At 46.1% G+C, this 14,088-nt stretch overlaps 2 protein-coding genes across 6 annotated transcripts in view; one reads left to right on the top strand and one right to left on the bottom strand.

Moving 5' to 3' along the window:
• The window catches only part of ndrg4 (NDRG family member 4), a 70,018-nt gene extending 56,374 nt beyond the window's left edge, over window positions 1–13,644 (top strand). For 3 of the 5 annotated variants that reach the window (XM_052060934.1, XM_052060933.1, XM_052060936.1), the window contains 5 exons: window positions 578–625; window positions 4,866–4,901; window positions 4,975–5,026; window positions 5,213–5,251; window positions 9,127–13,644. In XM_052060934.1, coding sequence (XP_051916894.1) covers window positions 578–625; window positions 4,866–4,901; window positions 4,975–5,026; window positions 5,213–5,251; window positions 9,127–9,281 — 330 coding nt within the window. In that variant the 3' untranslated portion in view covers window positions 9,282–13,644. The remainder of the gene's footprint in view (window positions 1–577; window positions 626–4,865; window positions 4,902–4,974; window positions 5,027–5,212; window positions 5,252–9,126) is intronic. The other 2 variants (XM_052060935.1, XM_052060937.1) reach the window with 1 other exon arrangement.
• Window positions 1–14,088, bottom strand: part of LOC127597715 (uncharacterized) — a 166,450-nt gene that overhangs the window by 51,922 nt on the left and 100,440 nt on the right. The window lies entirely within an intron of this gene.

Here is a 14,088-nt window from a genome sequence, read left to right as displayed (position 1 = left end):
AAAAATACATAAATAAATAAAATCAATGTCTTTTTTTGGGGATGTGACAGATGGAGGTCCTCTCCACTGATGTGAACAATTGAGGTAGTGTTTGCCTCTAAATATATCACTGTCCTTTACTTGAAATCAACAAAGGGTGGGGGAGAGAAGGGAACATGGTAACGGATGCAACCAAACTTGTTTTATTGTCTTCGGTATAAGATGGAATTTGAAATTCAACAAATGATTTTGCAATCTATATGAGGGATTTGGATTAAACTCAGCAGGATTCAGTGAACGAAATCATGCCCTTCGCAAATGGCAATGTTTGTGTGTGTGTGTGTGTGTGTGTGTGTGTGTGTGTGCGCGCGCGCGTGCGTACGTGCGTGCTGTGTGTGTGTGTGTGTGGAATGAGTCATCACTGCAGCACGCTGCAGTATCTGGGTCACTCATATAGCCTCTTTTAATGGAGCGTACGCTGTTGATGTCGTCAATTCATTTGCAAAGCATTGTCTTTTTCAAAGTGACAGTTCAATCACAGCAATGTCAAACTTTTCTTGCGAATGAGGTTGCTTATTCTGTTGAACTTGGTCTCCAGGTTGAGTGCAACTCCAAGCTGGACCCAACCAACACCACCTTCCTAAAGGTAACCACAGCACATGCATATATGCATGCATTATCTGAATCATAATGTACATGGAATGTGTAATCACGGCCACCATGGGCATCTGTTATTGTTTACTGTGACAAAAACATGAACAACGTTTTCATCGATTTAGAATTCCACTTTTACTCCACTGGAATTCAAATAACAGAATGAAATTATAATCCAAGTATTTCATATCCATTCTTGTAGTCATCATGTGCAGGATCAGAATCTTCAGCATCACTACTGCTCGTTTCTCTCAGCGTAATAATAGTTGTCAATTATAACCACAGAATACTTCATTTATTGCCTTCAAATATTGGATTTATCCAAACATGCTGCATAAACACAATATGGTCAGAAGTTTTGTGGAATCATCGTGATGCATATACAAGTGGTCCTCAAACACTGGCCCGGCCACTTGTACTGAGCAGCACAGAAAAACAAAACAAAACATTTGTTTCCTGTGTGTGTGTGTGTGTGTGTGTGTGTGTGTGTGTGTGTGTGTGTGTGTGTGTGTGTGTGTGTGTGTGTGTGTGTGGGTGTGTGTTGTGTGACCAACCACTTCTTTTTTTTTTTTTTTTTACCATAATTGGGGACATTTTTGTCTGTGGAGCAGGATGGGTCAGTTGCGAAAATTACCCTCTAATATTCCAATAGATATTCATTTTCCCCTCCGTGAGTCGTCACCTTACCGTGGTGGAGGGGTTTGTGTGTCCCAATGATCCTAGAAGCTAAGTTGTCTGGGGCTTTATGCCCCTGGCAGGGTCACCCATGGCAAACAGGTTCTAGGTGAGGGGCCAGACAAAGCACGGCTCAAAGACCCCAATGATGATTACGATAAATGGATCTCGGTTTCCCTTGCCCGGACGCGGGTCACCGGGGCCCCCCTCTGGAGCCAGGCCTGGAGGTGGGGCTCGTTGGCAAGCGCCTGGTGGCCGGGCCTACACCCATGGGGCCCGGCCGGGCACAGCCCGAAGAGGCAACGTGGGTCCCCCTTCCCATGGGCTCACCACCCATGAGAGGGGCCAAAGGGGTCGGGTGCAATGTGAGCTGGGCGGCAGCCAAAGGCGGGGACCCTGGCGGTCCGATCCTCGGCTGCAGAAGCTAGCTCTTGGGACATGGAATGTCACCTCTCTGGCAGGGAAGGAGCCCGAGCTTGTGTGTGAGGCAGAGAATTTCCGACTGGATATAGTCGGACTTGCCTCCACACACAGCCTGGGTTCTGGTACCAGTTCTCTCGAGAGGGGTTGGACTCTCTTCCACTCTGGAGTTGCTCACGGTGAGAGGCGCAAAGCAGGTGTGGGCATACTCATTGCCCCCCGGCTCAGTGCCTGTACATTGGGGTTCACACCGGTAGACGAGAGGGTTGCCTCCCTCCGCCTTCGGGTGGGTGGACGGGTCCTGACTGTTGTTTGTGCATATGCACCAAATAGCAGCTCAGCATACCCACCCTTTTTGGAGTCCCTGGAGGGTGTGCTGGAGAGTACTCCTGCTGGGGACTCCCTTGTTCTGCTGGGGGACTTCAATGCTCACGTGGGCAATGACAGTGAGACCTGGAGGGGCGTGATTGGGAGGAACGGCCCCCCCGATCAGAACCCGAGTGGTGTTTTGTTATTGGACTTCTGTGCTCGTCACGGATTGTCCATAACGAACACCTTGTTCAAACATAAGAGTGTCCATATGTGCACTTGGCACCAGGACACCCTAGGCCGCAGTTCGATGATCGACTTTGTAGTTGTATCATCGGATTTGCGGCCGCATGTTCTGGACACTCGGGTGAAGAGAGGGGCGGAGCTGTCAACTGATCACCACCTGGTGGTGAGTAGGCTCCGATGGTGGGGGAAGATGCCGGTCCGTCCTGGCAGACCCAAACGTATTGTGAGGGTTTGTTGGGAGCGTCTGGCGGAATCCCCTGTCAGAAGGAGTTTCAACTCCCACCTCCGACAGAGCTTTTCCCATGTTCCGGGGGAGGCGGGGGACATTGAGCCCGAGTGGACCATGTTCCGTGCCTCTATTGTTGAGGCGGCCAATCTGAGTTGTGGCCGTAAGGTGGTTGGTGCCTGTCGTGGCGGCAACCCCCGTACTCGCTGGTGGACACCAGCAGTAAGGGATGCCGTCAAGCTGAAGAAGGAGTCCTATCGAGCCTTTATGGCTTGTGGGACCCCAGAGGCAGCTGACGGGTATCGATTGGCCAAGCGGGCCGCGGCTTCGGTGGTCGCCGAGGCAAAAACCCGAGCGTGGGAAGAGTTCGGTGAGGCCATGGAAGCCGACTTCCGGACGGCTTCGAGGAAATTCTGGTCCACCATCCGACGTCTCAGGAGGGGGAAGCAGTGCACCACTAACACTGTGTACAGTGGGGATGGGGCGCTGCTGACTTCGACTCGGGACGTTGTGAACCGGTGGGCAGAGTACTTCGAAGACCTCCTCAACTCCACCAACACGCCTTCCTTGGAGGAAGCAGAGCCTTGGGACTCTGAGGTGGGCTCTCCTATCTCTGTGGTTGAAGTCACCGATGTGGTTAAAAAGCTCCTCGGTGGCAAGGCCCCAGGGGTGGATGAGATCCGCCCGGAGTTCCTCAAGGCTCTGGATGTTGTGGGGCTGTCCTGGTTGACACGCCTCTGCAACATCGCGTGGACAACAGGGAGAGTGCCTCTGGATTGGCAGACCGGGGTGGTAGTCCCTCTTTTTAAAAAGGGGGACCGGAGAGTGTGTTCCAACTACAGAGGGATCACACTCCTCAGCCTCCCTGGTAAGGTCTATTCAGGGGTGCTGGAGAGGAGGGTCCGTCAGGAAGTCGAGCCTCAGATTGAGGAGGAGCAGTGTGGTTTTCGTCCCGGCCGTGGAACAGTGGACCAGCTCTACACCCTTAGCAGGGTCCTTGAGGGTATGTGGGAATTCGCCCAACCAGTCTACATGTGTTTTGTGGACTTGGAGAAGGCGTTTGACCGTGTCCCTCGGGGAGTTCTGTGGGGGGTGCTTCGTGGGTATGGAGTACCGAACCCCCTGATACGGGCTGTTCGGTCACTATACCACCGATGTCAGAGTTTGGTTCGCATTGCCGGCAGTAAGTCTGAATCGTTTCCAGTGAGGGTAGGACTCCGCCAAGGCTGCCCTTTGTCGCCGATTCTGTTCATAACCTTTATGGACAGAATTTCTAGGCGCAGCCGAAGTGTTGAGGGGGTCCGTTTTGGGGGCCTCAGTATTGCATCCCTGCTTTTTGCAGATGATGTGGTGCTGTTGGCTCCTTCAAACGGGGCTCTCCAACTCTCACTGGAGCGTTTTGCAGCCGAGTGTGAAGTGGTTGGGATGAAAATCAGCACCTCCAAATCTGAAACCATGGTCCTCAGTCGGAAAAGGGTGGAGTGCCCCCTCCGGGTCGGGGAGGAGATCTTACCCCAAGTGGAGGAGTTCAAGTATCTTGGGGTCTTGTTCACGAGTGGGGGTAGGAGGGAGCGGGAGATCGACAGGCGGATCGGTGCAGCGTCTGCTGTGATGCGGACGTTGTATCGGTCTGTCGTGGTGAAGAAGGAGCTGAGCCAAAAGGCGAAGCTCTCAATTTACCGGTCGATCTACGTCCCAACCCTCACCTATGGTCACGAGCTATGGGTCGTGACCGAAAGAACGAGATCCCGGATACAAGCGGCTGAAATGAGTTTTCTCCGCAGGGTGTCCGGGCTCTCCCTTAGAGATAAGGTGAGAAGCTCAGTCATCCGGGAGGGGCTCAGAGTCGAGCCGCTTCTCCTCCACATCGAGAGGAGCCAGATGAGGTGGCTTGGGCATCTGATTCGGATGCCTCCTGAGCGCCTCCCCGGTGAGGTGTTCCGGTCATGTCCCACCGGGAGGAGACCCCGAGGAAGACCCAGGACACGCTGGAGAGACTATGTCACCCAGCTTGCCTGGGAACGACTCGGGATCCCCCGGGGAGAGCTGGAAGAAGTAGCTAGGGAGAGGGAAGTCTGGGCTTCCCTGCTAAAGCTGTTGCCCCCGCGACCCGGCCCCGGATAAGCGGTAGATGATGGATGGATGGATGGATGGATATTCATTTTACAATTTTTTTTAATATTAAAAAATAATAATTCTGTCGAGGTGTCATAGATGATGCCGGCAGAAGTCTGTGATGGTAAAACTTGACGATACAAGCAGAAATTAAGTTAATGTATGAAGCCACCGAAAAGTGCAGAGAACTTTTCAGTTTCAGAGAACGTTTTTTCATGGCCATTTTCTTTACTCATGACAGATGGCTGACTCTGGTGGACTCCCCCAACTTACACAGGTAACACACTAACTCTGATCACCGAACATGATGCACTTCCTCAAAGTTTCATGTGGTTGTCTTGTTTTCACAGCCTGGGAAGCTCACTGAAGCATTCAAGTATTTCCTTCAAGGAATGGGCTACAGTAAGTATCCTGACCTCCAGTAACTGCCATAGGAAAGATTTTGTCTTTATTGCTGTCTTTTTTGTCACAATATGTTTGTAGAAATGCACCTTAGTGGCAGTATTCAGGATTTGAGGCCAGGTTTTGTTCAGAGAGTCATAAGTTGAATTAATGTTGGCCTCTGTCTCCCTTACCCTGTTCTCTCAGTCGCTTATGTGAAGGATCGGAGGTTGAGTGGAGGGCCAGGTACTTCCTCCTCCACATTCACCTCTGACCTCTTACTGCTGCCCTGTATGATACTCTTTTCAAACACGTATTTTGTTTGGTTTTTAATGCAATGTTTTGGGATGTTTCTGAACCTTTTATTATTTTTTTTTAATTGTCATTTTTTGGCATTTGCAAGACCTAAAGGCCCTCCATCTCTGAATATTTTTTCCTTGAGTGGAAAAATATACTGTCCTTTGTTTTACTCCCCTCATCATGCCATTTCCAAAACTGCTCTTTGCATGGCCCTTAACTAGCTTTTGGCAAGGCCTTGCCAATTGCATTCATGACAAATGCAAATATGTTGAAATACCACGATGAAGAACTGCAATTTCAATATTCTTATTGATAGCCATAAATATATTTTTCTATATAGATACATAATGTGTATTCATATACACTACTCACAAAATGTTTGGGATATTTGGCGACAGTGACATAATATCATGAAAGTAGGACATTTGAATAGAAGAATGCACTGGTGAGTCCCTCATCTCAAACAATTCATTGAAACAAAAGTTAACAACAATGGCGGGTATACCACAACAGAAAAATTAAACGTCTCAATAACTCATCATGTGCCCTTGCACATCAATTACAGCTTGACGACAACGTCTCATGCCGTTCACAAGTCGACTTATTGTCTGATGAGGCATCCCACTCTTCTTGAAGGACAGCCGTCGGGTCATTGAGGTTCTGGGGTGCAGAGCCTCTACATGTTGACTCAGCTGATCTTGGTGGTTTTCAGTTCTGGAGAAAGTGCGAGCCATTCCATTTTCGGTACACCAGTCTCCAACAGCCATTCCCTGATGATGGGACCTCGATGAGCTGGAGCATTGTTGTCCATGAAGATGAAATTTGCGTCTTGTTCATGAAGAGGCACAACCACTGCATGAATAATGTTATTCAGGTAGTGTGGGATTGTCACAAAGCTTGTCAAGTAACAACAGTGGCCGATGCATAGTGTGCTCTCCTTGATGTCTCCGACATCGTTGGTGGCTGTCATTTCTGCTCAATGTGAATCGACTTTCATCGGAGAACAGTGCTGAGGCCCACTAGTCCGTCATCCAGCATAAATGTTCCTTGGCCCATGCAAGACGTTGACACTTGTGCCCGGTGGTGTGGCCAGGTACGCTTGCAGATTGTCTAGCACACAGACAACGCAAATGTTTTGAATGGTATGACATGACACTTGGGTGCCTCTCACCTCCCCTAAACATGCCTGGAGTTGAATGGCATTCATCATCGGCATGGGATGTGGCCAAAGGACGTCCACTTGTACATCTTTCTGTGACTCATCCAGCTGCTCTGCCTCTTCACCTGCTGATGTGACACCCTAAGCTTTTGTCTGATAACGTCCTGTTTCAAGCATCACAATGGCAAGGGACTCTTGATCCATTGTTACATGTCGTCTTGGTCTCATGATAATAATAATAATAATAATAAAAATACATTTTATTTATAAGCGCCTTTCAAGACACCCAAGGACACTTTACAATAACAAAAAAAACACAAAACAATACGGGTTAAGCAGCGGCAGCCAAACGCGCCAGCGTTCACTCAACCCGGAGGTCAGAAAGAAACCACAGGGGAGGGAGAGAGGGAGAAAAAACCCACGCTCGAACTACCCTCATTTTGAGGATAATTTGAGTGAGGCAAAAAAAAACTCCTGCACAAGCATATGACAGTTACAACAGTTCACAAGACATAAACAATGAAGACGGTGATACAAGGGAATGTATGAAGGAGGGGGTGATGGTGGGGGACGAGCTTCCGTGCGTACTTTCGTCAGGGGAAGGTCGAGATAGCAGATGTTGTTTTGGTAGCAGGCTGCCCAAGAATTTAAGACGGCCTTGAGTCCGTGGCTTATGTCTCTTTAGTGCCGTCGATCAGCCAAATCTGTTATTTCTGTAAATATTTGAGCACAGATTCCAGTTTCTCCAAGTTCTCAACCATCTTGCAGAGACGCTCCAAAACCGCAACAGTTTGTGCTTGAGCACAGTCTGAGTCTGAGTGTTGGACATCCGCACTATGCCATCCTTAGACCGGCAGCCTCTTCACTTCCAATAGAGCCGCTCCCGTCGGTTGAATTTTGCGACAGATCAGGAAACTGCTAACACCAAATAGCAGCATACCTGTTATCGGAAGGCAGATAATGTAGATGTCATTCACATTCTCAACGGACAGTGTTGACAGGCACACCATTCTCCGCTTCCTCCCAGGATCTCGGGCAGTGGTAGGCAAACTATGGCCCGCGGGCCGAATCCGTCCCGTTGGTCCTTTTAATCCGGCCCGCCGAAGGTTGGTCCACAATTAAGCTTCGATGTGAATGATTTTCATTTCAATTGGACTTCTAATGACAGGCATTTCACCGCCAGATGGCGCATTGAGTATAAGTTGCAGAACACGGGGAGGGGGGGGGGGTCTTTTCGACCACCTAGGACCTCTGTATCGCTCTACTTCTACTGGTCTTTTGTTCTGTTGATGTTTGATATGGACTGTCAACAAATGCAGTTTTTTTTTAATGTACGATAGTTCGTGCTGATCTGGCCCCTGTGTCAAATTTTAAAAGTCAATGCGGCCCCCGAGCCAAAAAGTTTGCCCAGCAGCAAAAGTTCCCTAGGGGCAAGTAGGCTCCCCACTACCTGCTCTTCTCGTCGAGAACATTTTGTCGATGGCATCAAGAGACCAGCCAACCAATTCCATGTTTGTTTTTAGGATGAAAATACAACAGGAGGCTAGGAAAAGTCAGACAAGACAGCACATGGACTGAGTGGCGATCAGGGTAGGGTGGGGGGGGGGGGGGGGTCAGGAGCAGAAATCAAAAGTGTCCGCCTACGTCGAGAGCCAAGCAAGAAGTGAAAAAATAGTCAAAAATACAAGTGGCATGATGAGGACGACTGCTCACACACTAGCTCAAATTGAACCAGGACATTTATTGGTCGATTCAAGGATCAAACAACTGTTGTGAATTTTGCTGTTAAGCTCCGAGTTAGAGAACAGCAGCTTGTGCAAAAAGTACTGAAACAATTCACAGTTGGACATGTGCATTTGAGGTCTCATGAAGTTAACCTGTAAAGGTTTGAATGCATTTTAGGCTCATCCTGAACTTTCACCCAAAAGCCTAATATCCTGGACTTTTTGTGAGTAGTGTAGTTCATACGTCAACACACAGGTGTCAAACTCAAAACCAGATCTGGCCCGCCACATCATGTAATGCGGGTCGCTAAAGCAAATCTAGTTTAATTTTCTGAAATTCAGTTTACACTGACACATCAAACCAATGTTTCTACAATCTGTTCCAAAATTGCTAATTGTCTTCACTTTTAATAACATTGATGTATTGCAATTTTTGTCGTTGTTACCAAACCACTCTGTTGTGCAGCTATAATAATATGATGAGGCAGTTGTAAATTGCTGTGGTTTCATTGTGGCTCTACGAGGGAAACCACAACCAAAATGTGAGTTGTGACAAAAATAATTTTGACACCACTGCTTTACATGGTAATAATACCGTAAAGAAGAAAGCTGATTAATCGATCACGCTTAAAGGAGTCATATGGTTTTCAAAGCACCTTAATTTAAAAAAAAACCCAAAAAACATAAGATTGCACAAGTCTTTTCAGCAATGAGCGAAAATAAAGCCAAGGCTCCTCAACTGCATGCTGCTCATAATGCATTTGTGACTAGACCGACAACACCAACTGCTACATTGCTCAAATCCAGGCTCTTGTTTGTTCATCCGCAGCAAAAGAGGGACATTTTAATTTTAATTTCTCAAAGCATGATCTCCCCTCATATTAGTATTGTGAAGCACAGCAACATGTAATGACGTGCTTCTTTTCTTCACCCCACAGTGCCTTCCGCCAGCATGACTCGCCTGGCTCGCTCCAGGACCGCCTCCCTGACAAGCGCCAGTTCCATGGACGGGTCACGCTCTCGTGCCTGCACCCACTCCGACAGCACCGAGGGAGTTGGAGCAGTCGGCCACACTATGGAAGTTTCCTGTTGAGGTGTCAGAAAAAGAGGGGACGAATGGGTGTAGGGACAGAGAGAGAAGCCATAGCGGGGAGCAGTCAAGGAGATTGTTTTAGGAAACGAATGTGATTGGATGACGTTAATAGCCATGATAGCTCTCTCTGTCTTTGTTCTCAAGATCCTTTGTCTGCTATCGCCTATCTTCCTACATTGTAACAGATCAGTTAATGTGCATTTACAGTCAAAAGTAGACATGCATTCATGATGGGCATGAATGTCACGTTCGTGTTTGCACCTTTAATGATTGAGTTGAAGTTTGCTTTCCTTCTCATAAGCTGTCCACTGTAGTAACCGCTGTCCCTGAAACTCAACTCAACTCAACTCAACTGTATTTATAGAGCACTTTCAAACAGCCATCGCTGCATACAAAGTGCTGTACATGGAGCAATTTAACATATACAATAAACAGTCAAACTAATCGGTAATAAAGACAGTAGAACGCACCAATCAGTAAAACCAAGAACAAATCTAAGTCATGCTGAGTCGAACATGAAATAAGTGCACACAGCGTTCAAATGATTTATACAGGCTCTAATGTAGATAGTAGAAACATTCAACTCAATCTACCAAGTAGCGACGAAGGTTCAAGAAGGAAATTCGAATGGACAGAGCCACGCCTTGCTAATGTGTTTGGAGGAGTCACCATTCACTGCAACTGGCGGTTTCTCTTTGCCATTTTTCAGGTAGACCCTCCCACATTTTTTAATATGCCTAAAAGGCAGGTCTGTACCACCAAACCAATCTGTTTTAATGAACTCGTTCAACTCTGCCGAGACATGTGGTCAAATACCAAGTCACAATTATCCCAGAAGAATGCGGTTGGCTATAAAATGCATCTGGTTGAGGTCAAACTCACAAAGGAACATTTGACCAATATTAGCGAGTTTTATATCCACTCTACATACGGTATTTCAGCCAGTATGTAATAATATGCGAATCAGAGAAATTCACAAATAAATAAGAATATGTGCACTCATTTCCTGTTTTTAAATCGCCCCGATCGGACAGTTCCAATCAAACATTAAAAGCCCCAAATAAATGTATGCCCATGATTGAGTGTTTTGAAACTTCTGAATGCAACTTTGCTAATGCTATTCCCAACTCCACCTTCCTTCATAATACTTGTCACAAACTCACTCTTGAATTTGTACTCTTGACTATCTCATAGTTGTGTTTGCTAAGTAGACCCCTTTTATTGGCTCGAGCCCCTTTCATCACCCCTTGCCCCCGGCACATACACAAAAACACATGAACCATTTGTGTAGCAATATTCAGTAAAGATGTCACGATATGAAAAAAGGAGAATGTGAGGAGGTCAAAGAAGATGTAAGGGGTTCGAAAATGTCTTTTGTATCGGCACTTTACACGGTGGTCACAAGGTATCCAGAATTTGAGAGAAATCAGAACACAACCAACTGTATTGTCAGAGTAATGCTTAGACTGCGCATAATTGTTAGTTTGTTAGCACGATAGATAGATGACACACAAACGACATTGCTTTTAAGCTCCACTTGAGTTATGTGTCTCAGGGGTTGTACAGACTCGTCGACGAGTTGACTTTACTCGACAACGGCCTTTGGACCGCAATCTCAACTAGTTGCTAATCACGTCACTGAATGCGAAGCTGTGGTAAGTGAGGGAGAAAAGGGGGTGGGGGGTGGGGGTTAAAACCAGAATCCAGCAGGATTTTGAACAACTTTTTGGCCTACACTATCAAAGTAGACAGAGTATGGAGAATTATTCCACCACCCACAAAGAGGTTCATAATTACCCGCATTGAGGTCTCGGCCGCACTGGAGATACATCATAAATTTCCATCATGCAGAATCCACTGCTGTGCTAAGCCCAGAACACGCGCAGTTTTCCTCGTTTGGCCAAGTTGTGCAAACTTGTGCAAGTTGTTACCTGGCTATCCTGGTGGCAAACCCACAGAGCAAGATATGTATTTTTCCCCCCTGGCTGGAAATGCCATCACACCACAGCGGTCGTGCTTTCACCCGGTCCACATCAATGTGCTTCTTTTCTAACATAAGTTTGATGTAAATTTGGTGTTGCACATTGTCAGTGAATCTAGATTATTGCAAATTATTCCATCCTCCTGTGATTTAAAAAAAAGAAGAAAATATTACTGTAGTACTACACTGAATATAACAATGATGTCACCAGCTACTAGTTGACATTGACTTGATTTTCATTGGGTTCGTGTCGACGTGAAAAAAATTAAAATAAATCCAAGTCATGCAACCCTTAGTATGTGGAACATCGCAGGCTGCAATCAGCTCATCATTTTTATTTACCTTTTTATCATGACCAATTTTAAATTATGTGACCCAAGTTATACTCATTAAAAAAAATAACTAAAAGCATTGAACACAAACACACACAAGCTAATTTCAAGTGAGATGACATTGTCTGATTTGTGAGCTCTTCAAACACATGCATTATGACCACATCTTCAACAAATATTGATGACAATTTTTGATTTCTTTTATTGTTGCCGAGAGCAGCTTTCGGGTGTGTGCCATTTGTATTTCCACAACAGTACTATAGTGTAGAGTTGTGTTTCGTAACATCTATATGCATGTGATGTTTGATCTTATGATGCTTTATTCTATGAGTAGTCTAGTATTAGGGTGGTTACTTGGATAGAGCCATGCTTGTAACTACTATCCATCGGTCTGTAACTGCATGGTTGTGTTTGTGGTTGTAGTCAACTCTTTGTGATCTCCACTTTGACAATCACTTTCTGATCAATAACAAACACGAACAGTGGGACATAGGCAGCACTAGGCTTGTTCACCTTGTCTTGCTGGGTCACCCCCACCCCAAAAAAACCCCACACAATAATCAAAACTTACTCTTTTTATTGCAACTTGCCCCTCTTCTTATATGTACCAAAGTTATACACCCACACACACTTAAATATCAATATAGATGTACAGTACTGGTATGTACACACATGCCAATAAAAACTGCACAGGCTCGGTGTTGAAAGGGAAGTACTGTATGACCAGGGAAAGATGCATAAATAGTCAAACACATTCGAGTAGTTAATAATTTCAGTGGACAAAGTCAGTATTTGTTTTGATGTGCTACGTCACCATACATGCATTAGTATAGTGTGGATGTACTTAGAGCTTTAGAGTAGGAAAGTTGTGTGCTGTCGCCTGCGCTTACACTGGGCCGCAAATGGGTCCCCTGGTTCTTGGATTATTCATCTACAGCTTCAATGCACCCTAGTCACCAATGTCACCTGTTACAAAATTCTTTTGTTCAGGTCCGGCATAGCAGGTGTGCACATCTCTGGGATGGCCTGTGAGAAACGGGGCTGTTTTGGAGCCATTTGGGCACCAAGCTCAGAATGTAGGGCAACCCCCAACCACCTTAAAAAAAAAAATCCCATTCCCTAAAAAAGGTGCCCCGATTCTCACAGGTGAACCCAGTCGCACCCTAAAGGGCTATCAGCTGAAGTCACTTTTATAAAATGTCTGCCATTAGATGTGTGTGTGTGGGGGGTAGGGGGTTCTGCGCACCGAGAGATTGAGAGACTGAAAAGAGAATGTGAGCTTGTTGATACTGTGGAGTAAGTTGTCACGAAGGGTTATGTTATAAACCTTACAATTTTTGTAAAATTCCAAATACTCATGAACATGAGCTGGAGAAAGGCGTTTGACATTGCATGGAAAACAAACATCTCAAATATTTGCATGGAGTGGAGAGTATGTGGAGTGTATAAAAGACAAACTTCTACACACACTGCCCAGGGGGCTGGGGGTCATGGGGGTATGGTGTTTTCCTGAATGTATTTTGTCCCTTTTTTGAAGTGCTGTACAGTATTGTCACCCTAAACCTTATCCCCCCAGAATTTCTGCACTATACTTTGTACCTCCACTTGAGCCAACGTGATGATTCCCCCACCACAAAAGTCGTGTAGGTGACTTGTGCTTTGACACTGAATGAGTTTAGCCCTTTTTTCTTCTTCTTGGATTACGAGAGCTGGCTACGAACACCAGATTTTGATGTTTTGGTGAAATTCCTGATATTAAACGCCGTCAACAAGATAACACTTTATTTTAGTTCAGTGATTTGTTCACGTGTATTAATACAGTTATTCTCCTTACTGTCATTCAAATTAATTTCACTTGAGCAATAAGTATTTATTTCTTGTTTGCATTGTTTCATCATGTCTTCCCTGCTATGAGCAGTCACAACAATTCTTACCTGCTTGGCTGTCATGTGTGATGTAAAGTTTAAATATGTCATCTATACACCATAAGCTGTCACTGTTCCATGTACTAAATAAGTAACAAGTTATAAATAAAGACCTAGTGTCAGCATTTGCTGTGTCTGTGTGTTATCAAATTTGAATCTCTAATTTAACGTGACGAACATCCTCTAAGGGAGTGTTTCTCAACTAGCGAGGCGCGAGGCTCCATCAAGGGGGTCTCGTTTAAACTCTGGAACATGATTTTTTTTTTTGTTTCATCCTGGACAGTGGCTCTCACACTCACTAGTCCCCGGCCTCCTTCCTTTCGGCTTGTGTACAGTCTCAGGGTGCTGGATTTGGGATGGAACCCTCCATGCATGGTTAGGAGCGTTCGGGTCTTAACGTCCGTGGTCTGAATCTCTTCCTTTGGCCACCTTATTATTCCTGCAGGGTATCTGATCACTGGCAGGGCATAGCTGTTTATTGCCCAGGTCTTATTCTTGCCATTGAGCTGGCTTCTTAGGACTTGCCTCACTCGCTGGAGGTATTTGGCCATAGCCGCTTTCCTTGTTGC

The sequence above is a fragment of the Hippocampus zosterae genome, chromosome 3, assembly GCF_025434085.1.
Source record: "Hippocampus zosterae strain Florida chromosome 3, ASM2543408v3, whole genome shotgun sequence".
In the NCBI taxonomy this organism is placed as follows: Eukaryota; Metazoa; Chordata; class Actinopteri; order Syngnathiformes; family Syngnathidae; genus Hippocampus; species Hippocampus zosterae.
This window is presented reverse-complemented; position numbering and strand designations above follow the sequence as displayed.